At 34.7% G+C, this 27,871-nt stretch overlaps 2 protein-coding genes across 4 annotated transcripts in view; one reads left to right on the top strand and one right to left on the bottom strand.

Annotated features, from left to right (window-relative positions):
• The window catches only part of LOC111416763 (semaphorin 1a), a 511,810-nt gene that overhangs the window by 416,529 nt on the left and 67,410 nt on the right, over positions 1-27,871 (top strand). The gene's annotated exons all lie outside the window — the stretch shown is intronic.
• Positions 113-2,255, bottom strand: LOC111416764 (regulator of chromosome condensation-like). The gene is made up of 8 exons (XM_023048859.2): positions 2,167-2,255; positions 2,010-2,099; positions 1,750-1,949; positions 1,511-1,690; positions 1,224-1,455; positions 998-1,147; positions 670-936; positions 113-616 (listed from the first exon to the last, which is right to left on the bottom strand). Exons 2-8 carry the CDS (start codon positions 2,089-2,091, stop codon positions 429-431), a joined length of 1,299 nt encoding a protein of 432 aa, XP_022904627.2. The 5' UTR covers positions 2,092-2,099; positions 2,167-2,255; the 3' UTR covers positions 113-428.

Raw genomic sequence — 27,871 nt, 5'->3', positions numbered from 1 at the left:
ATATAACAAAGATTAAAATAACACATCTGGAGAGAAGTTTAGCAAGCCACATTGCCAGATCGATGTAATTCATCTTGGGGAAAATTGGGTGTATATTAAGAATTAAATCAGATTATTTTTATACCTTTCCGTGTATTTAATAATGAATTAATATTATAAAAAACGTTAGCTACACTATGATTATTACAAAAAAGGAGAGAACACATTGCAACAATAAATGCGAGATATATCTAAACTTAAATTAAAATTATGGTACTTTAAATTTTTTTCCTGTTTTTTTAGTACACAATGTATGATCAAAGAAGAATTTATATCAATAAAGTATAAAATTATTTCAGTCTATTAAGGGTAATCAAAAAAGACATATATTTAATATAAATGACAAAATAGAAACAAAAAAAAGTACAAACAAAACCACATATACTCTGTCATTCTGTTTTGTTATTATTTATATTAGATAATGCTAATATTACAGTATGTTGTCCTCCACCATTCACCCTGTACACTTTTTTATCAATTAATTGTTTGCCCTCTATTAATATTGGTGCAAAACTGTCATCCTCTTTACCAGTCCCTAATTGTCCATTATTTCCCATTCCCCAACCATACAAATCTCCTATTTTTCAAAAAGAATATTAATTAAAATTAAAACAATGAAATTATATTTACCTTTTTCTGTAACTGCAAAAGATGTTGCTGATCCAGTTCCAATACAAATCACTTTATCTTTTATAGATGGGATTTTAACTAATTCTATTGATTCCTCGCAATTTTCACCTAAACCTAATCTACCATATTCTTTCCTTCCAATTGTATATACTTGTCCATCAACGTCTAATGCTATAGTGTGGTGTTGCCCGCAACAAATTGATAGCCATTTATACTTAGAGAAAACTTCCGATTTTGTTGGATTATATTGTACATTTGGTTGAGCACCTAAGAATTAAAATAAATAAATCAATTCCGGTATAAATAAAGAAATATGAATTAAATTTACCTATTTGGTGATAATTATTTAATCCAAATGAATATACGTCATTTTTATCCGCAACTTTTGCAAAAGTTGCATAATGTCCCGCCCAAATATCTTCAAAATGTAATTTTAAATGAGGTTTTAGGTTTATGATGTGTGGTACTAGAAGTTTCGCTATAAAAAAAGGTTTATAAATATCTTTTAATATAAATCAATTTAGTTTTTTTTTTAAACATTACACAACATGTACCTATTTGATCTTTACCAATGCCACTTCTAGCATTTCTTCCTGAACTTCTTTCAGGTAATCTACCTAATTGTCCTTGTTCAGCACAACCACAAGTAAATACTTCACCATGGTTTGTTAAAAATACTATGTGATCAGAACCCGAAGCAATTTTTATTATTACATGTTCTGACATTATTAAATATGGCAGTTTCTCATTTCCTGTCGGCGTTAAACCCATACTACCATGAGAGTCCTAATCAAAATACATTTTTGAAATATTAAAATAAAATAAAATTATTAAAATTAACCCTGAAAGTTCCCCAAGCATAAACTTTTCCATCTTCTAATAATGCTGCTGTGTGTGAATCACCAGCAGTAATTTGTTTCACTTTTCCTGGCAAATCTACAACTCCTGGTTCAAATTCCGAATCAGCTTTATCTGTGGGTCTTCCCAAAGCTCCTTCATCATTACAACCAAATGTAATTACCTATAAGAATATTGAAAAGTGATTATAAAAATTTTTACTTCATCTTAATTTTGTTTTACTTTTCCATCCTTTGTTAAACACACAGTATGCATCCCACCAGCATAAACATCAATTATTTCATCATCAATTTTAACTAAACCAAACCTTGTCTTTTCTAAAACATCACTTCCTAAACCTAATTGTCCAACATCTCCAGCTCCGGTAACAAGAACAACACCTTCTTTATTTTCTTTTACAATTGGAACATCATTTAATGTAACTATTAATAAATTAAAAGTTAAATATTATAATTTAAAATTATTACAGGAATTTAATTTACATTTTCCTTTTTTTAATCTGCGTGAAACAACGGGATCATCTTTGGCTCTTCTTTTATTAGGAACATTAGTGGCTTTAGGCATTTCTTTTACTAAATTAAACAGAACGATATAAATATTTAATTAGGCTTTATATTGTGAATAAAAACAGAAACTTACCCTCGTCAAAACTCGTTTATACAGAATTCCTTACGCAAATGTACAAAACTAAGCGGGAGAATTACTGTCAACGTTTTCTAACCTTACTTTTTCAAAAGTCACGCGCATGTCAATATACGTTAATGTTGGTAATATAGAATTCTTTAACGTTCGTAAATTTCTAATTTAGAGTTTTTAATATTTTTTATAATATAAAAAGTATTGTTTAGATTGTTTTTAATTAATATTAAATTAAATTTCTTTTTAAAATGTGATTGTATTACGGTGAAGTTAATAATTTTAATTTAGTGACATCTAGTAGAGAGAGTACAAACTATATGAGATGTAACAAAATTAATTTATTTAAATAAATACATTTAATTTATTGTTTATAAAGTTCTATTAATATTTTTAATTATTGCTTGTGTAAAATGTGATAATTCATTATTAATATGATAATTACCAATTAATTTAATTATTTTGGGTGTAACATCGAAATGAAATAATGCCGGAGCTAGTTTCATGTGGGGGTGAACTCCTTCACACCACTTATGCCCCAGTGGCATCTTTGTACATCCCCACAATTTACAGTTAATTCAGGAGTCAGAAAACCAGTCCAAAGTTTTTAATGAACGTTAATATAGAACAGAAGAGTATGTTCTTTATGTCCGAAATTTGCCAGAATTCGTCAAAAATTGATTCCCTTAAGTACGCGAGGTTGGGATAGCCACACACAATGTGACTTACCGTCTCGTCTTCCATTTCATTACGTTAGGGGTGTTTCGCCAGCTTTATGTAGAACATACGTAACTTGCAGTGTCCGGTCAGAAAGTGGGTGAGGAGCTTCAAGTCATTTTTTGATTTTCCCAGAAACTGAGTTGATTTCTTCTGGTCAGAGTAGAGCAGAGTTTTTTTGCAAAGACACCTACTGTAGTCTCATCCCATCTATCTATCTTTTCTATGATAGATCTTGTACCACCAAATACCAATTGTCGCGGAAGACGTTTACAAAACTGCGATAACCACCCCTTTTGATTTATTTGAGTTTACTCGAATGCCTTTCGGTTTGAGAAATGCTGCTCAAACATTCCAACGTTTTATCAACGAAGTTACTTCAGGTTTAAACTTTATCTTTATTTACTTAGATGATATTCTAATTGCAAGTAAAAATGAAGACGAACATATCTCTCATTTAGGTATACTTTTTAATAGGTTAAATGATTTTGGAATTTCAATTAAACCTTCTAAATGCATTTTTGGTGTGCAATCCATAAATTTTTTGAGCCATCACATTTCTCCTCAAGAATTAAAATTACTAAAGAATTTCCAAGACCAACAACACTTAAACAGTTACAAAGATTTTTGGGTATGATAAACTTTTATCATAGATTCGTTAAAAATTTTTCAAATATACTTGCACCTTTATATCATCTTTCGAATTTACTTTATAAATGTAAAAGCAAAGTTATTGAAAATTGGTCATAAGAGTGTAATCAAAGATTTAAACTCTCTAAAACTCAATTAGCAAATTCAAAAATTCTGGCTCATCCTTGTAAAACTGGTCAATTATCTTTATCTACTGACGCTTCCAATACGGCGATTGGAGCAGTATTATCCCAAAAAATTAATAATTTTTCACAACCCATCGCTTATTTTTCAAAAAAACTATCGCCTTGTCAAGCAAAATACTCGACTTTTGATCGAGAATTGCTGGCAATTTATTCGTCCATTAAATTTTGCAGACATTTTTTAGAAGGCAATCAATTTATTATCTACACAGACCACAAACCAATAATAGCCTCGTTATATCCAAAAGCAGAAAAAACTCCACGTCAAAGTCGTTACTTAGACTTCATCGCTCAATTTTCTTCGGATATCAAATTTATCAAGGGAGACTCCAATATAGTTATACCTTGTCGCGCATAGATATAGTTAAAACTGCGCAAGAAAAAGATTCACAATTATCTTTTCTTTTAAATAAACAACTACATTCTCCTATAAAGTTCATTTTAGAACAAAAAGAAATATCACTATCAAAACAAACGTTATGGTGTGAAATTTCTTCATCAACACCACGTATTTATATACCTGTTGAATACCGTTTTGCAATTTTCGAAAATTTTCATAATTATTCACATTCCGGTATTAAAACAACACAAAATTTAATTAACTCTCGATTTTATTGGCCAAAAATGAACAAAGATATTTATACGTGGACAAAATGTTGCATTAAATGTCAACAATCAAAAATTCATAACCATACAAAATTTCCACTCAATAAATTTGATATTCCATCTGGACGTTTTGAACATATCCACATTGACCTTGTGGATATAGGCGTAAGTGGATAAGGCCTCCTTACGCCTTCGCTTGGTTATTCTTTTGTTCTTACAGTCATTGACCGTTTTACAAGGTGGCCAGAAGATTATCCTCTCAAAAATACGTCAAGTTCTACTACAACTGCTCTATTGACGCATTACTTTTCAAGGTTTGGTATATCACACGATTACGCACGATCAGGGCAGACAATTTGAATCAGAACTTTTTGCAAAATTTAATAGATTGTTTGGCTCAAAACAAATTCACACTTCCTGTTACCATCCTCAAAGTAATGGCATCTGAGAGAAATTTCACAGAACTTTGAAAACTGCCATTATTGCTATGGTAAAACTAATATGTGTAAACAAGATCTTCCTATAATATTGTTAGGTCTAAGGTCTTCCTTGAAAGCAGATTTAGGTTGTTCTTCAGCAGAACTGGTTTACGGTCAACCGTTACGTTTACCACGTGAATTTTTCGTAAATTCTCACAACTCAAGAAATGTTAACCCTTTACTGATCAGCCTACAACAAACATTTTCCAATTTGAAGGCAACGTCAACTTCTTTACATTACCACTGAAAACCTTTTGTATATAAACAACTGCGTAAATAAAAAATATAAAGTATAAAACCTTCATTATCACCAAGATATGAACGACCTTTTAAAGTTGTTAAAAAATATTCAAATAATTTTGTTATTTTTAGAAACAATCAAGAATACATTGTTAACAGTGATCGTTTAAAACCAGCGTTCATTTTAAATAACAGCATTAATAAATTATCGAAACATTCTTCATCAAAGAAATCATTAAAAGTTTCCTTGCAGAATAATACTCGATTAATTCCATGTTGCATTTTTATTTATTCCTTTCCACCGGTTGAATATTTTGCGCAGGGGAGTATCTGTAGCGTTACTGTCACAGAACCCACCTGATTTTAAATTAAATATTTGTTAAATTATTATACCATGGCGTTGTCATGAAAATTTATTATTGTTTACATTTAGATTAAAACTTCAGTTCATGCTTCAGTTCATTTTCATCATTTCATAACGAAACACGCATTTTTATTTTTTGTTGTAAACATTATTTCTTTCAACCTCGGCTTCGCCTCGATTAGAAAATTCGCGATTCGTAAAGAAAAAAGTATGCTTTCTTTACTTATAATACAAATAACTATTATCAATAGATATAAAATAGAATATTACCAATAAATGGATTCACTATTATAAATTCTACCGGTTTCGGCTTATTTACAAAACCATCTTCAGGAACCTTCGAACCTCGTCAATTTATTTTAAAACTCTCGTGAAAATTAGCATCTTGAAATTTCTATTAAACGTTTTTTATGTATTTATTGAAATGCGTCTGTGTCTTTATTATTGGTAAATTGCGTGTTAAGTTTGAACTATCGAACAGGATTAAGTGTCCACTTAATCTATTTCCCACGCTGTTCTTATTAGACCAATAGTCATGAAATGATGGTAGGTGATTGTAGCTCATCACTAGCATACACCATGTTACTACCATGAGCTCTAACGCACCCGTTGCAGCACATTGTCTCCAATTTTTCGCATCCTCAATGTTGATTCATTTATTTGCATTTTCAGCAATGTACAAGAATAAACTTTTCGGAAATACAAAAGCAATCAAGTGTGGATGAATTCCTATTCAGCTTTGCTAATACAATTACATGCCTAATGGGAAGAATAGGTCTTCTGGGTTGAAAATTTCCGATTTTGTCAATATCATACCAGTGTATCATTGTTATTCTTGTTATTTGGTTGGGGCCCTTCGCCTGAATCGAGAGAGGAATTTGAACCTTTTGATGAACCTTGATCGTCGTTGTTATTTTTTGGTCGTTTGGCTGAAATTTCTTCTTCAGAAGGCTCAAAATCTGAATCTGAGTCATCACTACAATGGTATGGATCCACATCTTCTTCGGAAAGATTGTCGATTTCTTCTTCTAACTCTTTCTGTGTTAGATATTTTTTAGCCATTCTGCAGGATAAAGAACAATTTTTGCATTTCAGCACTACTGGGACAGATACGGCAATGAAAAACACTGTCGATTCATTGTAGATCGGTATACCCATCGACTCTCCAGAAATGTTCAAAATTCAATGGGACCTATACGTACTAACAGGCGCGAAAGGGTTAAGAGACGACTGTCGCAAAAAATACAGACAATCTCTAATCGACGCAAAGAGAAAAATCACAACATTTCATAGTCTGCCATCTGGAACATCGTGAATAAGCATAGAAAAGGCGAGCGACATGCCACCTCGAGTAACATAACTGCTAACCAATTTAATAATTACTTTTTGGAAATTCCAGCTATCTTGTCTAATTCAATACAAACTAACATTGATCCATTGACTTGGTTGAGATGAGAGATGTGATCGATAAAATAAAAAATAGCAAATCCTATGATTGTTTTGGTCTGAATGCCGTAATGATTAGACATGTGTGCAATTTGCTAATTGCTCCGCTAACTAAGTTACTAAACCACTGTGTTCGTGAATCTATTTTTCCGGCGGCTTTCAAAACTGCTCGTATCACACCTATCTTCAAGAAAGGTGACTGTAACGTTGCCGGGAATTTTAGACCGATAAGCATATTGTCAAAAATCTTCGAACACTTACTTAAATCAATTAGGGTAGTGTTTTGAATGTAAACATTTGTTTTGCATGACTTAGTTTGGTTTTCTACACGGTAGATCAGCTACAAGTGCAGTATTGAAGTTATTGGATAATATTGCGGACTGTTTCGAGAAATCGGAATTTTGCAGTGTCTCTTTTGTTGACTTAACAAAGGCTTTTGACTGTGTTTCTCACATCACTCTTTTCTGACACATAGTTTTCTGACCACGGTAGTATTAAATACGGTGTGCCATATTATTGGGCCCTATTTTATTTCTCATTTATATCAATGACCTACCTAATGTACTAGGTGAAGATGCTTGTATGTTGTATGCTGATGATACTGCATTTATTAGTCGAAGCTCTGGTTTGAATGCGGTTATAGCGGTACAAAGTAATACATTTGAATTAGGTAAGGTTTGGTTTAATAGCAATAACCTAACCATAAATGCAAGTAAGACACTTAACCTGGTTTTCACCTTGCGCACAGATGACCAGGTTGAACCTGTTTCTGATTGCAAATTTCTGGGTTTATATCTGGACTCGGGCGTTATATGGGCTGAGCATGGGCTTAGGGAAGCTTTTTTGCTGAGACAACTATCTGTCACTGTCTCTACTCATGCGCTGCGAACAGTATAGTTTCCACTGCTACAATCTCACATCACTTATGGACGCCTGGGCAACTCTAGTATGGGTAAGAATCTTCGGGATACAAAGAAGAGCAATAAGAATAGTTGGAGGTCTGGGATGTCGCGACAATTGCAGAGAAACTTTTAGACAACTTAGGTGTATGACGTTTCCATGTCGGTATATTCTAGAATGCATTAAATATGCATATTACAAACAATATGGATTTTTTACAAACGAAAACATAAATATCGAACCTGGCAACATGACCACATACTGCAAAATAGGATCCGAATGGATCGATCAAAAAATGGTGCAAACTATTATTGTATTTAACTGTTTAATGTTTTACACAGCCAAGACAGAGAGCTATCTTCAGACCTTCTTTTAATGCGCCTAAAAAAGTTTGTAATTGATAAGGCTTATTTTGATATTGAAGAGCTTTTGGTTAATTCGCCGGGGACAGTTAGATTTTCTCAGTCTCTCAGTTCTCTCAGTCTTTAAGTTTTGACTCTATATTTTGTATTTTTATATTTTACTTAGATTAGATTTATGCCTTTATGTTACATATTACGAAGACGACTGTATACCAATTGCACGAAGGAGCAACATACATTGCAACATACATGCCACATTTTTACATGTGGCTGATTAAAGTTTAGCATATAGGATATTATTATAGAGCAAATTTAGGTGTAGTAATGGATATTCTAGAAGAATGGCTTCAACAACTTGCACAAAACATCAAAATTTGGTATACACAAGGGATGTATTAAAGCGACATAACATTAAGTATACAGATTCTGAACATTTTTTGGAATCGTGAACATAGGGAAAGCAACATAGAAATCCACATCCGAGGAATGAAAATAGAATGAAAGTTCCCTATGAACAGGTTCATGCAGATTTTTGTTACAACCCAACCCTTGAAATTAATTGATCATTCGAAAAGTTTAATTGACAAAAGAATAATTTCGTCGCTTGTATAAACGAATCTTTATTAACAAATTTTGATTATACAAAATGGTTATTCTTAGCTTATAGGAGTAACGCAATGTAAAAATGCGTTCTAGCTATGATAGTTAATTTATTTTATTCCTTCAGGCTCGAGGTCATGAGAGTTTTGGTGGCGTTGCGCTCACAGACAGGCTGCCGAGAATTCAAACTGAAATATTGGGCTAATTTATTTTGTGTTTATTTTGTTGACGGGTCGCCCCCCGTAATTATTTCGAACCGTGTACGTGACACTTTAGCGTCCGTCGGACGGACGGTTTTTGGCCGGCCGGCCGTTAAATTAAAAATCCACTGTGACAAATGGACCCGTTCCAACTCGTTCCGGTTAGTTTATATTCTTACAAAACTACCCTTTTTTACAATTACGGTTCCAAAAAGTTACCCATTATCCTTTATAATACTATGGGATCACTAGAGACCCGAAGCGTAATTTAAAATAATTTTTACATAAAATTTTGAATAAATTAGTATTTTTCCAAAATAGTTTTATTTAAATTCGAATACCTAATCTCTCTACTTCTTCGAAGTGCTTCCCTGTAATCATTTCCCGTAATCACGATGGGAAGAAGATCAGTTCGGCAACCTGATAAAGGTGCACAAAAATATTTTACGATGTGATATGAAGAAGAAACTGAAATTGGTGGTGAAGTTGTTGTTACCAATACGGATGACAGCGTCAAAAAACATTTTTGTGACTTAGAATCTGATATGAGTAGCAATGTTGCTACTATATTGTTTTTAAGGTTTCCTTTTTGTGTTGTCAAAAGAGGTTTGGGTCCAATAAAATTTGATAAGGTTTAATACTAATTATTTTCTTAATTTTCTTTTATTTTGTTTAAAATGTTTTAGCAGCTTACTTCTGAAATTTCCTCTGTAGTGCATCCATTCCTTCACAATTTTCGGTATGTTTCAGATCATTATCTTGTTGAAACGTAAATGATTTCTCAATGCCAAATTTTCTTGTACTTTAATACAAATGCTCTTGGAAAACTTTTAAATAGTGATTGGCTATGATTGTACCTTCAATAAACTGCATATCCCATACCTCATGAGAGTCAGTCAAAACGTGTATGGTGATAATATCGCCTAGATAAAACTGGAAATTCTAACATATTCAAAATTTTCATAAGTAAAATCAAATTCAAAATTGCCTGTGTGTGAACCTTCCTCGCATGCAACCAATCACGTGCAAGGTCAATCTGGTGACAAATTTAAAATACTCCTCCTGGTTTAAAAACAGGGTATAATCATAAATAATCTACTTATATAGATATAATATACAGACTTACATCACACGAGACCACTAGAACGCGAAAAGAAAAGCAAAAACACAACATCAGTATACATATGAGACCTGAGGAGTACAGGCAACGGCTGACAAAAGCAAAAAAAATTATTCAAGATCTCCAAAATCATTATTCATCTATGTGATACAATATTTTATTTCATAAATAGCTTTTAATCTTCGTTTTGAATGTGTTTACACCCAAAATCTTGACGTGATCGGGTAATAAGTTATAAAACACAATTCCAACTAAATTACGCAACAAAAATATACTGCAATTTAAAGTCTTGTTAAGACTACTTATATGGTCCTTCCACGTCAAGCCCGGATCAAGAATAATGCCAAGATATTTAACAGAAGTCGTTTTAGCTGACAAATTTCTCAAGGTGAAATTTACCATTTGAGTTTTTGTTTCATTTATACTTAAACGATTATGGGAAAAACATGTCAAGACATTATGAGTAGACTCATCGATTTGTTGCTTCAAATCAGCTTCTGATGTCGCACTACTAAGAGTACACGTATCATCAGCAAATAAAATAAATTTACTAGTATTGGGTACATAAATTGGCAAGTCGTTTATAAAAATGAGAAAAAGTATGGGACCCAATACTGAACCTTGAGGAACGCCATACTTTATTGGTAGTTTAGCAGACGTTAAATTCTTTAATAATTTACGTATTGTTGCCGATTTGTCAGACAGGATTTTATTAGGTTTACACTTTCCGTGCCGAAATTAGGGTTATGTAACTTTCGCAGTAGCAAGCTTTATCCTCAAAACAATCCTGAACATAAGCCGCCGGACAGTTTACCGCAGATGTAGTAGACAGTTCTTTCTAAAGCTAAATTGCGCTCGGTCCATGAGGTTTCCACATTCAAGAAAATCAATTATTAGATTTTTTAATACTATTTCGAATATTTTGCCTATGATAGGAATTATGTTCAGTTATACTTACTACTGCCTCTTACACACAGGAACAATCTTAGAAATTTTTAGGCAATCCGGAAACATATTAGAGGATATACATTTGTTTATGAGTTTACATAATGGTATAAAGATAATATATCTTATTGTTTTTATGAATTTGCTACTAAGTGAGTAACAATCTTGACTACTATTATTCTTCAGATTTCCTAGGTTACCTCTCTAAAGTTAAAAGTTACCTGACTAATCAACTCGGGACGACACTTATTTATATTCCCGTCGGATATCGGTAACGTTGAAATAATGTCCTCAGCAACACTACTGAAAAAGTTATTGAAAACATCCGCACTCAGGGAATCCGATTGCGAGATTATATGAGGAGGATTGTTATTTTTTATTACATTCCATGCTACCAACTACTTATTTTTTGAGTTTAGGATATAGTTATTGTGGGCATTACGTTTATTTTCAACTATGAAAGCTTTATATTGTTTTTTATACTGTTGCAGAAATTGTTTCGAAACCAATTCACAATTGCAGTTATGTAACTCAAAGAGAAAATGTAAAGTTTTCCGCATTTCATGAATATCATTATTAAATCATTTCACTTTAACCTCAGAGCTATTGTCAGTAGTTAGCGCGTTTTTTTCTGAAAAACTAACATCAAAGCATTACGTAATGTTTGCATGAATGAAGCAGCAACAGTGTTCACATCAGTTGTACTATCAGATATTAATTCAAAATTTGCGTCATCTACAACATTATGGAAATGTATTAAACCTGTTTCAGTGATAGGACGGAATCTTGTTTTGACCCCTCTAAATGATCTAAAATGCGATTCGTACTTAAAGGAGATATCTAAGTGATCGGAAAGGCACGGATCAATAACAAGGTCAAAATGGAAGCTCTCGTTTAAATTAGTGAATATATTGTCAATACAATTTTCATTACGCATACTGTTTATAATTGTCTTAATTAACCCATAACTCTCGCAGATATTACAAAGCAACATTGAGTCCTTAGTGTTTAAGTTGAAATGTACATTAAAATCACCTGACAAGATAATACCCTTTCTAGGCGATAACGATTTTAACAGAATGTCTAGATTGTAAAAGAAAGAGTCAAAACTTCCATTTGGGGAACGGTATACAGACAATATCTGAACATCATTATAATTTATACCAGCAACTTCAAAGTCTAATTCAGTTGAGAGTTTTAACGTATCAAACGAAAGAGGTGTGGGAGAAGGTTTTTGTCCTATACTCAATAAATTCGCGTTGATTCTCCTTAATTCCTTAACAGTTCTGATATCAATGTGAGAGATTCCAGTTTTTAATGGCTTTTAGACGCAGCAGTATCAGATTATTCAAAAATGAACTTATTTTTCTAGAACCGAAAACAAAGTATTAGATCATGTCTCCTACATAGAATATGAGGTCACTATTGACTTCATTGGTATCATATCACAAAAGAATCTGTTATTGTGAGGATAAAACATCGACAACTTCATTTTATAATCGAATTTATCGTATAATCCCCATTAATAATCCAAACTGTGCGCTATACGTTCGAAAGTTATTTAAATCTCAGCGGGAGTCGAGCGAATGCTCGAGGGATGGACGTCGCGACGCAAACGACGATGACCGATTCAACTTCCAGCCGTTGACGATGGCATCCCGCAGGGGGCTCGGGTGCATTAATTGAAAGTCATTTAGCGGTAGTACTAATGAGGCCGGCTGCGTCATTCGTCGGAAGTTAAACGTGAACATTTAACGAGCGGCTTCAACGCGGACGCTCCAATGACTTTGTAGCCGCCCCAGGGAACCCCCAAGCGACATTTTCCGTATTTGAGTGGGGACTCAGGTCGACTTGATTAATTTGATGTTCCATTTGAAAATTTACCAACCCCAAATACTTATTTGTTTTCAAAAAATGAATCACATTAACTTTTATTTTAATTAAAAAAGCAGAATTTCGTTGAACTGATGAATGTATAAAACGATGTCGTTAAGTGGTTTGAGTTTCGATCGAGATTGAACATCGAAACACAAACTACTACCAACTGTAACGGAAAGTTGTAATCGGACCGTTTCCGAACTCTCGGCTACATAATACAGCTCTCATAAATCTTCGGAACATAATACGAAAAGTTAATCAGGGCCGGCGCACTGCAATTATCGATATCACTCCGCGAAACGGGGCGTCGCAATCGCCGCGGCGGCGCCACTTGCCGGTCGTTCCGGAAACAACTTCGCGTTTCGAAACTTTGACAATACCGATATTCCACCACCGGTGAAGAGGCGAAGTAGAGAGGACACGTGTGTGTGTGCACCACACTACGCGACACGCTTTCCAAATCGATTTTTGCGACCATCAAAACTTTATATTCGACGAGGTGACGATGTGTTTTATTACGACCAAATTCAAAAGCTGTTCTTCGACGCCGGCTCACGTCACTAGCAGCACAGGAGGATTTCAATTACCTTGACTCTCCTGAAAAAGTTTTTTCATATCCGCTGTTGGATGATGATGGGATGAGGAGGAGAAATGGGAAAAATGGACGTTAATCGATATGATGAGTCTGATATCATATGAAATAAAATTTATAAAAAAAAGCGAGAATCATGAATATGTAGAAGCAGTAATAAACAATAAAAACAATGTGTATTCTAAAAGTATTTTATCGAGAATATTTTATTCATAAAAAAATTGAATAAAAACACTCAAACATTTTTTTTTATTAAAAACTTTTTTATTATTCAACTGGTCCACTTGGGGGTTTTATTTGAATCGATCCAGCAGACTTCAAGTAGAGCGGTTGGAAAATGTTTGAAAGAACTGTTTCCGCTCCGACAAGAAGCATACTCGACGGAACAAAAGAAGGCGACCTCCCTAAAGAACCGCAAAAAGCCAAAGAACCACGTGGTCATTATTCCAGCAGGACTGGTATAAGTACTCTTCAAAAATTCTGCCCCGTAAGGAATGTCACATTAGCGCGAGTACCAAAGTTGTCGTCACGCCCACCCTTAGTCATCTTCGACCATCGGAGATAGTCTTAAGGACGAATCTCTTGATTACATCATTAGAAGTGATGATCAAGTCAAGATGAAGCGTAAAAAGGGGACAAGTTGATATGTTCAGTTTTTTTTCTTTTCATCTTCGAAATCTCTCGCCTAAAGGGGGCGAAACGCACGAAAGGACGCTCTTATTGTGACTCCGCTTCTTCGGATAGGCGATAATTATCCTTTCTGGCGTGGACGGTTGACTTGCGGGGCGGATTGGAGATTTTCGCATTGTTAAAAGCCGGCGGTGGAGTGATTTACCGTGCCATTAGGTCCGTGGGTTTTTGCCAGCGCCTCGCCAGCCATTAACGATCTAACCCCCTATACAGATAATTGGTGCTTTTCCTTTTTTTCGATTTTCCCCGTTTCCTCGTTGATGTTGAAGCGCGTGATTAAAAGCCGAGTTTTAATCCATCGCCACCCCCGTTTTTTACACGCTACAATTTTACTAAGAGTCATCAATTATTAATAATGACAATGGATAAAATTAAACTCAATCTGATTTTAATTTTTTTGAATTTAAAGTTATAACAATATTTTATCTTTCCGTATCACGACGCATTAAATTGCGCGATTTGAATAAGGTTTTTTTTATTTGAAAGGTCGTCTTTTTGCCAATATTTCTGTAGGTGCCTTACCCATTTTGGCTCTCAATTCAATTTCAGCAATGGTGAATAACACTAATGCGTGTTTTCCTCCTACACTTTGAAGCTCGCTATGGGGTGCACCGACAAAAGAAATTAATTTTAAACATGAGGATCTTGTAGTCTCATCTGTTCTGATCACATCTGTATTTTGTTCAAGTTTCTATTGTTGTTAACACCACAGTTACAAGCTCTAAAGGATCACGCAGCTTCTTCGGCAACGCCATCAAAAATTAAAGCAAGCTATGGAAATTGACGAAAACATTTCAATTACGTTTAATAATGATAATAATAATCTTTATTAATGAAAATATGCTATTATGCATTATCACAAGTCAGTAGTACAAAATACAAACTGCTATATACTAATACATATTACTAGTCATAAATAAAGTACTTATATAGATATAATATACAGACTCACATAACACGAGACCACTAAAACGCGAAAAGAAAAGTAAAAACACAACATCAATATACATATAGAGACCTGAGGGGTACAGGCAATGGCTGACAAAAGCAACAAAATTATACAAGATCCCCAAAATCATTATTCATGTACTCATCTATGTGATAATAGTATATTATTATATGAGCATATAATGAGGGCTATTAGCTATAGCTATGGCTATAGCTATGGCTATAGCTATGGCTATAGCTATTAGCTATAGCGAGTGGCATAATTAACCTGAGTGAATAATAGCTCATTATATGCGAGTAGAATACTATACTTTGTCCACGACTATTGAAATTGATTCCATAAATTTTTGAATAAAGGTGTTACTAACTGTAACCAACTTCACAACAATTTGTCAAAATTAAATGTCAGTTTTATAAAACGTCGTTTTCTTTAGGAAAATTAATTAATTTATGCTTAAATCATACGAAAAAAGGAATTTGTTTAGGTTTTTTTAATGTCAAACATTTAGAAACTCCTAAAAAATTGAATTAAATTGACGTTTTTTGAACTTTCAACGTTTCAAATTAGTTATTTTTGATACAAGATAGCAAAGTGACACTTTTGCATTCGAGAACGAAAGTTTTTTTTGCGAGCTTTAGCGAGCAAAAAAAATCGTTCGAGAATGCAATAGAATTTCGCTGACGTGTATCAAACAACATTTTTTCGAAAACTGCGTATTCTAAAGTTATAAATTAATAAAAAGCCCAAATTCTGTATAATGACACATAGAATTCATTTAATGTTATGTCAAAAACTTAACGTCACATCGATTTAACCTCACATATTGAACAAATGTACTATTATAAATTTGCATTTAAACGTGAAATGGAATGATAAAACAATTAAATGTTGATTATTTTGTGTTTATAATTTGTTCATAACAATAAATTAACAATGAATAGTATCAAATTCTTTGATTGTCGTAGCTGGACGTAAAAGTCTTTTACGTCCTGTTGACAAAAAACTATCGTTTTGACTGTCGCTAAGTACTACGCAAAAGTCAACTTTTAATAGCAGTTTTCGAAAAAATTATTATTAGTCTGGTCAAGATGGCTACCCGTGGATAATGATTATTATTCACCGCTATTATTCACTCCGTGAAAAATGACTACCATTTTGTTTTCGAAAACTCATTCATAAAGTATATATTATAAGGTAGTCGTGGACAAAATATTTTATGTACGACTGCTTGGATAAGTCATCATTACCACACTCATTTGAGGTGATTTGAGTTATGTAATGAAGTTCATTACCGCACTGGTTTCATTATGTAACGCATTTTTAGCCCAATTAGAACAGATTTAATTTATTGAAACGAGCAACCATACAAAAGCAAAAGTGCTACCTATTTAAAGAGAAACAATACTATTTATTATAAACATTAATTGTTATGTTTTTACACATCGAAACACTAATTCCAGATGAGTAAACATGTTATTAAAACTGACATTAATTCAAAATTGTCAACAATCATTTCAAAATATTTTTATAAATGTCAAAATAGACCTTTTTAAAGAAATTGATTTTGAAGTAATTTTTAGCAGTCGTAGATAAAATGTTGTATATCACTCGTGGTATACAGTACTCGTGTGATTACACGACTCGGTCTACAACCTCGTCGTGCAATTCTCCACACTCGTACAGTAATTATGTTTCTAGCCCACTTGTAATATAAATAACTATAGTTTAATAAATAATTTTTAATCTTCGTTTTGAATGTGTTTACACGCTAGCTTTTGACGTGATCGGGTAATAAATTATAAAAATGTATGCCGTAATAGTTGATTCTCACCCTCTCAGTCCTAGTATAATCAATCATCAATTGATTCGCTCTGCGAGTGTTATAAACATGGTAGTTGCCATTAGTTTTGTAATTATTAACATTATTTTTGACATACATCAAACATGTCAAAATATAAAGACAAGGAAATGTCAATATTTTGAAATTCAGAAACTCATTTCTGCAGCATTGTCTGTACCCAATGCCACTCATTACTCGCAGGCACTTCCTTTGAGTTTTAAATAATAAAGTGATAAGAGTCGAATGACCCCAACATAAAAGTTACAAGCTCTAAAGAATAACGCAGCTTCTTCAGCAGCACCATCAAAAATTAAAGCAAGTCATGGAAATTGACGAAAAAATTTCAGTTACGTTTAATGTCGTTGACTGTTGCTAGACAAAAACAAATGCCTTTAAGTCTTGCATAAGTTGCTCCAGCAATGGCTTTGGTGGAAGATGGACGCAGCACTCGTTATGCGGCTCGTGTTCTTAGCACGATACAGAGTGTGGTTTGTCACGCTAATCAAAGATTTCGGCAGACTGGCATCTGCAACAGCCGACCTGGGTCAGCAAGAAGAAGCCCCACACAACCCCGTGATGATTGATATATTGTAATGAAATCGACATACCACAGCAGTTGAGATAAGAAATCGTCTGGAGCAAGAGCGTCGGGTGAACGTGAGTGAACGCACAGTAAGTTGGAGATATGAAGAAACGAGGTTGAGATCACAGAGACCAGCAATTGTACCGCAGTTGCTTCGAGAACATCGTGGTGCCCGATTACAATTTACATAAGACCATGTTCAGTGGACCAATGCAGAGTACCGAAACGTACTGTTCTCAGACGAGTCGAGGTTCGACTTGTACCCTCCAGATGTCGAGAGAGAGAGTTTGGAGAAGAGCAGGAGAGCGTTATGCTCAGTGCAACTCCTCTGAAAGAGTGTAATACTAGGAAGGATCTGTAATGGTTTGGAGACGAACATGCTTCGAAGCACAGAGCTTTGCTTTATCAACGGCAATCTAAACGCGGCTCGGTATATTGAAGAAATTTTGGCTGAACACGTAGTTCTCTTCGGCCCATTTATTGGTGACAACTTCTTATTCATGCACGCTCGCATACAGCCCACATAGTATCCCAATACCTGGATGATTTGGATATCAACAGAATGGAATGGGCTGCACGTAGCTCTGATTTAAACCCTATAGAATACATGTGGGATATGCTAGGAAGACAAGCTGCGTTATCTTTTAGAGCTTGTAACTTTTGTGTTAACAACAATAGAAACTTGAACAAAATACAGATGTGATCAGAACAAACGAGACTACAAGCTCCTTATGTTTAGCTTCAAACTGTTCAGAAATATTGGCAAAGGGTAGACCTATCAAATAAAGGAAACCTTATTCAAATCGAGCAATACATTCAAAAGTTATTGCAGTTTGAAATTGATCATCATGTTGGGTGATATGTTTTTTATGGCAATGAGTGTACCTACTTTTAATTTTTCCATCTCTTCATGATTGCACAAGATAAAAACTATGAATAGATAGAATAAGGATTATCACAACTGAATAAAATCAGAATGACTTATATAAAGGAAGCTAAAAAGTTTGATATCGCTTCATTGTTCCTTGTGTGTCTCGTAATTTTGCGAATCTCATCGACCGTCTGGAAACTTTTGCTAGATCATATACTCCCGGATATATTCCGAGTTATAAAAATTCGGTATATCTCTCCCGGCCGAGATTTTGAAGCTAGAGAAATGTCCGGTCGTCGCGACGCCGACGCCCCCGTTTGCAGTCGCCAGATTTCAATTTCAATGCGCGATTTGAATATAGCTGACTGAACGGAAAACTTGGCGCATTTTTATTCGGAGTCTGCCGATATCGCCGTCCCGTCTTCTTTGGGCGTTCCTCTGGCGCAATATCCGTTGCCGGGATAAGCTGAGGCGGCTCGTAATGGTTTGTGAAATTTTCTTGCCGGTTTATCAGGCAATTTCCCTTATGGCTTAATGAAATTAAGGCCTTCTTGCAGACGGTAACGGGAACACATTGAACCGATAGCGCAGCGTCCGCTTTTAATCTGGAGACGGGAACTCTAAATCATAGTCGTAAATTTTCAACGTTACTATCTCTACGTTATTTGCAATCTAGTTTATTACCTTCCAAATTCCTTTTAAGGGAGTAGTTGAAACTATTTTCTAGGAAACGATGAGCACGTCATACGAAATTTAGGGTTTTCCCTTTTTCCTTATACGATAAATCACGGCATTTAACCCATTTGCGATGGCTTTACTGTGGAAAAATTCCGACAAAATACAGCCTTCAGCAAGAATACACAGTTTGTTAAGATTTAGAAAGCTACAATCAAAGCGTGACTAGACTTCGTATAGCCCCCCGGGTTTTCCTGTTTCGTTCCTCGACCTGTTCAGTAAGTGCATGCGGCTCTCGAAGGGCACTCGAAGACAACGACGGCCGTCAGAGGTCGACAGTCGCGGCCAATTGCCACTACTTCCCCTTCCGATTTCTTACTTTTCTTACTCAATCTTTCGTCCTTACCAAATGCCATTGAAAGGATGGACGTAATTTTTGGAACTTTGAACCCTAAGAACCTGCTCTCAATGGTGGCTTTCAATCGGTCGGGGGTTGTTATGAAGGTCGGAAGGATAATGCCCGGGGCAGATTGCAATTTCCGGTCGATGGATTGCATTTCGTTACGAATTCATTGTTCGGGTCGGATTAAAAACTTCAATTTCGGGACGAACGGTTGGTTCGAACGTTGAAACCGACGCCCAGATGCGCGTCGTTGCTTTTTATACCGCAACCTCCCAAATAGGATTATTAATTGTGGTCGTGGCAAGCGAAAACCGATTCAGCGAGAGTTCGAAGCTTTTTCGAAAAATCTTAAACGCAAAAAGTGACGGATTGATTAAGCGCGTACTCTACGCTGTATTTTAACGTCGAGCGCCGCTTGTCAGGGTTATGAATGGCTCAATATAGACGGGAAAATACGAGTGGTGCTTCTGTATGCGACTGCCAATATACTATTTGATGAAGGGCCGATTCAAACTCTTTGATCGATATTTATTATTTTTATCACTTTATAAATTACAACTCTTTTGTTACGTCCACAATAAATAAAGGTATAATCCTTTGAATCTGTATAGCTTATCGACATCCCACTCATAACGACATAATTGTCTAGGTCGCAATACGATCAATTCGAGACATAACAAACAGTATTGTTCGGATTCAAGCGACATCGCAATGGGAACAGCCGCAGATAAGCCTTCTGAATTATTGAAAACTCTACTATTGAGCGAAAGGCCGGGACCGTGTAGCGTCGAGATTGCGATATCTATCTATCTATCCGCGGCAATTGTTGGCGTTATTGCACCAGACGAGTCTGGCTCCCGGTTTTGGAGGACAGGGGGAGGAGGCATTTTTCAACGATTGTTGTCCTCTATCCGCAGACTTATTGCCAATTAGACCGTTAAATAGAATCGCCAACGGACCGAACGAATCTCCTTTTCCTTTCTCCCGGTTCTTCGAAACGACTGAAAAATTGAGCCTCTTTTAGTTCGTTGTCGACGTCTAATGTTGCTCTGTCGCGATGTCAACGTATATACGAAACTCGAGCGTAATGGAAACTTCTCGAATGCTTGATTGGATTACTGAAAGCTCTCGAGACATTGATTTCTCGAAAAGATTTCAAAACTTTAATCGAGAATACTTAAATATAAAAAAGAAAAGAGAAACGATATCAATTTTTCTTTTGATAATCGAAAAGACAGGAAACCATAAACTTTGTTTATATCTAAAGGTAAAATTGAATATGATTGTTATGATTGAATGCAAAAATAATAAATCATATGCCGATGACGGAGCTCAAACTTATCGATTTTTATCTAACAAAGTTGGCGCAGATATTTACCCTTCTTATTTAACCTAAAGAAAATGATAGTCATTATAGTCACAAAAATATTAAGATTGGCGTATATTTGTAAATGGGGTAGATCTAGACATGCTCTCTATTCCGCTTTGAGTTACAGCATTATTTGAAGAAAAAACGCAACAATTAGCTTTGTGGCAAAATCCGTGTACATCATCTACTCTTCTTTGCATACCCATTTAATTTTTACTTTCGACCAGCGAAAACATAAGAATTGAAGTAAGACGAATAGAAGAAGTAAAAAATTTAAAATGATTTAAAGCTTTTCTCGGGTAATGAGTACTAGAAATAAACTGTACGTTAATTATAACTATAATAGACGAGATGATTATAAATGCACTCACGCAAACTTCTTCTCAAGTATGTTATTTAAGTAAAACTGAAATCGGCAAATATGATTTATCGCCACTTCATGCATGGACCAAATTCTTGGAGTGTTATTGGTATCGCATAAATATTGCTCTAACAATAAAAAAATTTAACGAAAAGTTTTAATTAACGCAAAGAAGAGATTCTCCAAACACGCTTGTCGCAAGATATAGCATAAAAGTTGATTATGTTGTTCAAGCTAAAGGTACCTGTTATCTGAAATGACTGATCTGAAGCTAAATTTAATGCAAAGATTTCATAGCATATTATTATACTTCAGTTATATAATTAGTGTTGTATATCTCCTAGCATCCACGAGGTATGGGTATTATTGCATGGTTCAGCTGCAATTATACATGTCCTTTAACTTGTTGATTTTCTTTCTTCTTGGCGCAACAAGGACTATATTTCGTATTTTACAGGAAAATCTTCCGTGACAAAAAGATATAATTAGGTCTGGTCTATATATTACTAATGTTTTCTGATACCGTTATTTCATAGTTTAGAACAAATCAAAAACTCCAAAAAATAAATTACCACCTGATGATTTTTTTTAGAAGTCCATATGAATGCGAGAAAAGTTCTGGAAGATCTTGTAGAAAGTATATGAAAAGCGGGCAAGCAAAAACAAACATGTCAGCTAAATATGAATTTCCAGGAAATAAAAAAAAACGTGTTTCGATTTATAAATTATTAAGATCTTGAGATGTGGATGTTCAGCAAGTCTCGTCCGTTGCCCACTCTGCTCATCCTCCATTCTGCCGACATGGTCTCACCAGCATCTTTGCCTTGATCTTGTGAATCTAATAATATCTTGTATATCTGTTCTTCTCATGTTACAGCACTCCTAATCTGGTCATATGAGCATTAATTTAATTCTAATCGTAAATTTTTTTAGAAGTCTCTGCCCGAGTTTCGGCTATGTTAGATGTTAGATCTATCAATCGGCTTGTAGATTCAAACTTTATTTTCTTGATTCTTCTTGATTTACATTTTGTGTGATTGAACTTACCTCTAATGGGATTACCATTAGTTCTGTTTTGCTTACTGATGTTAACACATTCAATTTTTCAGACTTTAAAATTTAAAGTTTAAAATTTATATAGTCATCGTTGTAGATTGTTCTTATTGTTTGCTATTAGTATGGTATCGTCAGTGTAACACAGTATGTTTATTTCTTCATCGCTCATTCTGTAACCTCGTTCCAACTCTTTAACATTGCATATGATTTTTTCTATTACAATATTGAAGAGAAGTGGATTGAGTATGTCTCCCTGCCGAATTTCTATCAGTACAGGTAGTTGTCGTGTGAGTTGTTATTTGTTTTAACTCGTGTTGTGTTGTTTTTGTTCAGTTCTTCTATAACTTTAATACCTCCACATATACTGCTATTTTCTTTCCCTCTGCTTGGAGAAGATACATAAGTTCTATTTGTTCTAGAGGTTCTCGATGGGATTCAGGTCCGGGCTTTGCGTAGGCTAGGCTAGTCCTTTTCGGTAACCCCATTGCCACCCTATCAATCGATGTGACAGTTGATAGATAGATATGTGATAATATGACAGCAAGTGCTGTCGTTTTGAAAGTAACGTGGATCCACTCCGTAAAATTTCCACAACGTAGGAACTACATTGTTATCTAAAACTGTTCGTTAGGCATCGGCGTTGAGCTGGCTATGAATTGGGATCAAGGGTCCTAATCTAAACTAGGAGAAACACCCTCAGACCATAATCCTACCTTCACAGATATATACTGTCGGCACAATGCATTCGGGCAAGATTCTATTATACAAACGGTATAGGGTGAAGAGAACCCGTTTCCACTGATCTACAGTCCACAGTCGATGTGGCTCGCTTAGAGTGGCATTAATACCAAGCTGATGTGACACGGATAGTACTCATCGAAACACTCTCAGGCGACTGTTGAACCTCCTGGTGTGTGTGGTCTATCGGTTGGCTAGATTTGTACGGGTATTCAAACACTTATTGGTAGATAGTGTATAATTAGGTCTAAGTCATCTTCTTGTAGAATTGTGAATACACCAGAAAGTCTCATCCAGTAAAATGTCTTTTCAAGATCTTCTAAGCAACGGTTTGTTGTACTTTATCGACTTATCAATTAATTGTCATAGTATGTATATGGCATCTAGGGTTGGCCGACTTTTACAAAACCATTGCTGTTCTTCACTTATTTCAATTTTGTCTGTTATTTTGCTAGTTATCATTTTCATTAGCACCTTGTATATGGTGAGGTTGCTTGTAACCAATGCTCAGTGATTAATATTATATCAACTGGTCATCATATTCCATTATATTATCAGGTGAAGTTATGACATTTTGAGTAGTCAAGGCGAGGTTGCTTGTGGTAGAGGCTCTGATTAACATTATATCAACCTAAAATTAGTTATCGTATTGTGGTGCCTGCGACCTGAGGTATATTAAGTATGAACTATATTAAGTGTTGTGGTAGATCTTTTGACTAATTTTTTAATTTAATTTCCGCAATCATACTCAAGTGGTCACTAGATGCCTGCAGAAGAAGTTATATTTTTGATATTTTAGTTTTAGGTCAACTGGATCCAAACGGAATAAACAAACAAACAAACTTGTAAAGTATAAAGAAACGGGGAGGGTAAAACAAACAGTGTGGTAGTAAATGTGAGTAATAATAATTGCTTCTACAAAGCTAAAGTATTCAAAACTTTCGAACATGAATATTTTGCAGAATTATTCTCGAGCAACGAGAAATTTATGCTTATCGCTTGAACATGAACACAAGATAGAATCATTACTTATCTTATTAGAACACTGCGGAAAAGTTTATTATACCCGGATTCAGATAGGTTTTTAAATTTTTAGTGTGATTGATGAGATGAATAGAAAAATATAACTTTAAAAAACATTCCTATTAAATAAAGATGAATTCCATAATATGCTATTGGTATCGAGTTATGAAACATGTCACAACAACGAAACATGCAAAATGTGCATGCATGGTAACGAGATAAACAAGTACAAGGAAATGTATTTTATAAAAATGCTTTATGAAATATTTGAAGAGGAAATTTTCTAAGCTAAAGAAACAAAAATGGCAAAAGTGTCAAAGGACACTCACTAAACTAGTAAACCCCTCTTTTTCGTTTTTTTGCCTCATAGGCTAGTAGTTGTGAAGCTGCTATATTTACCGTAATAAGTAAGCAACACTCGTCCATCGAGGTACCTCGTTTGCTTTCATGCATGAACGTTCGTAAGTGATTAGTATTGTAGGGGATCGCTGGTCGTTCCAGAGAGGGTAGGGCTGTTGGTGAAAAAGGGCAAATTGTCACGAGCCGTACGTGAGGCGCATGTGCTATCGTGGCGCGAACTCGTATGCGGCACGTATTGCAGGGACAATACAATTTGTCGGAGTGCATTCGATTGACATGTTTATGTTGATTACTGGATGTAGCGGACTGGAATGGCCGATCGTCCAGCGACCGTTCCGTGGAGATATCTATACCGCATCAATTTCAATAAGATCGAGAATTATTGGCCGAGATTTACCAATCTTCAGGGACTAACAGTATTACGTTCTATAACATCTATCGCAGAGAGTGTAATCCTTACTTCAGAAATGTTAAATATTTCATTAAACTCCCTATTTAAAATAATCTTGTCCGCAGTCATTTTCAGGACTTTATTTACTGCCGACAAAGGATTACTCGAAAACGGGGTGCGTTTTCGTATAAACCTCTCCAAAATCCTCGTCGTCATCGCATGCGAGTGTGTACCCACTCACACTAGCAGAGAAAATTCGTTTGTCCTTTTGTCGCGGCGAATTTAAATTAGTCGGCGGCTGCGGCGTCCGGAGTGGATTTGGCGTTTTGCGGGATGCGCGCAGAGGTCGGGGATTGCGTGCTTCTGCTCCGAGGGAGATAAGCGAATTACTGTGTGCGAATATACAGAAGGGGGTATATATGGGAGGTATTATGTGTCGAGACGAAACCGGGATCTTCTAAGCGTAAATAATATAACCCGGATATGTGTTGATTTATCAAAGTATTCGACGGTTTCGTTGAATCTCACACAAATGTCATTACGATATTAGGATGGATAAGAAATTGAATATGGAATACTACTATTAAAATAAATATGTTAAATATGCACATGCAATATGTCGATATTTGCTCCCTTTATACAGCAACCGCCGAAAACCTAGCTTTGCACAAATAAGGTGTCGAAAATGGAATTAAAATCTGCTGAGCCTTATTACTTAGAATGGGGTATTCATCTCTTATTGAAATCCAAAATTCTGTTAATTCTACATCGTCAAATTTTACCATTAAACTGTTATCACAAGATAATTGGATAAGATTCTCTTCTTCTGCAGAGGTAAATTCAGGCGGAGCAGTGCTACCGGTTGACGTCATACTTTCTTTATTTACACTATTACATTTATAACCATTCAAATATTGGGTCATTATACGAGATACAAAAGCAAAGAATCACTAAACTACCTATTTATAATATTTATGTTATTTGTAAACAAATGCAAAAACAAAGAAATTCAAGTAAGCTGTTTCAAATGTTCAATTCAACCAAAAACAAATATTTCCTATTGATATTCCATTGATAACAAATATGTATGTCATTTGAGTTAGCACTTCTTACTTCAGTCACGTAACACAAAGCAAGTACATCATTTTAAATACTTAGAAACAAGACTGGAAAACAACGGAAGAAACTTCACGCGGTATAAATTTAGAAGCACTTTATCAACAGGAAGGTATTTAACGAAACAAAACTGGAAGTTTTCAAAATGATATTTTGACCTGTATTGATTTTGGGATGTGTGTCTTGGCCATTAACCAATGTTGGGTAAAATAAGATTTAAGCTATAGAGACTAACTACTTCAGGCGAGTAAGCAAAATTGATAAAATAAAGAACGGTGAGATCAGATAAAAGTTAAATGAAGTGCCAGTGCTGTTTTCATATGGGTAGGTAAAAACGTAAAGTTTGGCATACTAAACAGAAACACGAGGGAGTAGAGGAAGACCGAGAAGGAGCTGGAATAAGTTGGTTGCGAGAAAGAGAAAAATTTTGTAATGAAGCATGGTTTTCGCATTTGCCATTGCCTCATTTACAATTACTAGAATCTACATTGTTATTTGCTGCAACGTTCTTTCTGACTTCCACTTGTAGTTTTTGTAGTTGGTTCTGAAGTGAACCTTTATATATTTCTTCTATATTTATTAAAATGCCTTCATTCTGAATTTTTCTGAAAACTCTTTCAGGATCTAGAGGAACAATACCAATTACACAAAACGAAATCGTTTTTATTGAAGTTTCAAATTTATCAATCATTTCAGTAAACGCAAAAGCTGATAAGCGAGGATTTTCTTCGAGTCGGCAAGAATCGATCTCCTTAAGGTAGCATTTAAGCAGACGTAAAAACCAACATCCGTAGGTTGAATGTTGAAAACAACGGCTATGTTTTTGAACTTGTTGTGCAGAATAAGTTCCGAACAGTTCTAATCGTACAATTGAAACCGAAAGCTGTGAACTGTTGTGAACAGATATCGAACTAACCAAAAAAGCAACACATTTCGTAACCTAAAAGCCAACGAAACACAACATTATTTGACGTAGTAATCTAAATATCGCTATTTTTAGTTTGTTTAATTCTTTTTATTTTTGAACATTAATTTATAACTCATTTAACATAAGTTGCGAAAGTGATAAAGGTAAGGGTGTAACGTATTAACATTAAATTCTGAATTAATAAAATAAACATTACCGACATTCTTTTTAACGTACGTAAAGTAGCCATAAATACAAAAATGTTGCTCAGTGCTAATAACAAACTTGGAATAAATGAATAATGGTTATGATCGAAAACTCTGGTGTCATGCACTGATCCTGGATAACCAATAAGAACATCAACAATTCTTTTAGTAAGTTCTTGTGCCTAGAAACACACTCTTTAACAACTAACAAATATATCTTATACTACAAGAAATTAACTTTATATATTAACTTTTTTCTATTTGAATAGGAATCTGAATCTTCAGTCTGTCTATCAATTTTAATATGATGTTGGTGACTTGTTGGTAAGAAAATAGACAACTTTTTCGATTAAATAGTGTAACGTGGTGATAGCAACTTCATGACCAGCGTACCAGCAAAATATTGCAATGCACTTTTCCGCTGGTATTCTATCAAATATATCTGTATCTATACCAGTATTAGATTATGAATAATAATCGCTGTTTTCAAAATCTGTTAATAATTTTGTACTCAAATCTTTTGAAATTCTAATATGCTCCAAACATCGTATGACTGTATATTGAGGAACAATGTCCACAATATAATTTTCGTTTATTGGATGAGGCTGTAAAATTTCAGATAAAATTACTGGAATCATTCCTTCGTCAGAAGAAGAAGTTAAAAATATATGTATCAGGAATGAGATAGATACCTACTTACCTTTGCAATATAAAAAATGCCTTTGTTTTGATGATAAAAAGAATTATTTTGAATATCACAAGTCATTTCTATTTGCATACGGTTTAGCGTCGTTACCACAACTAAAACATCATAAAACACAGACTTAAAACACAGACTTAAAACACTTTTTTAACACGCATGCGCAGGACGGTTCGGAACTACAAATC

The sequence above is a fragment of the Onthophagus taurus genome, chromosome 7, assembly GCF_036711975.1.
Source record: "Onthophagus taurus isolate NC chromosome 7, IU_Otau_3.0, whole genome shotgun sequence".
NCBI lineage: Eukaryota > Metazoa > Arthropoda > Insecta > Coleoptera > Scarabaeidae > Onthophagus > Onthophagus taurus.
Note: the sequence above shows the minus strand (reverse complement) of the source record. Positions and strands in the feature narration are given on the sequence as shown.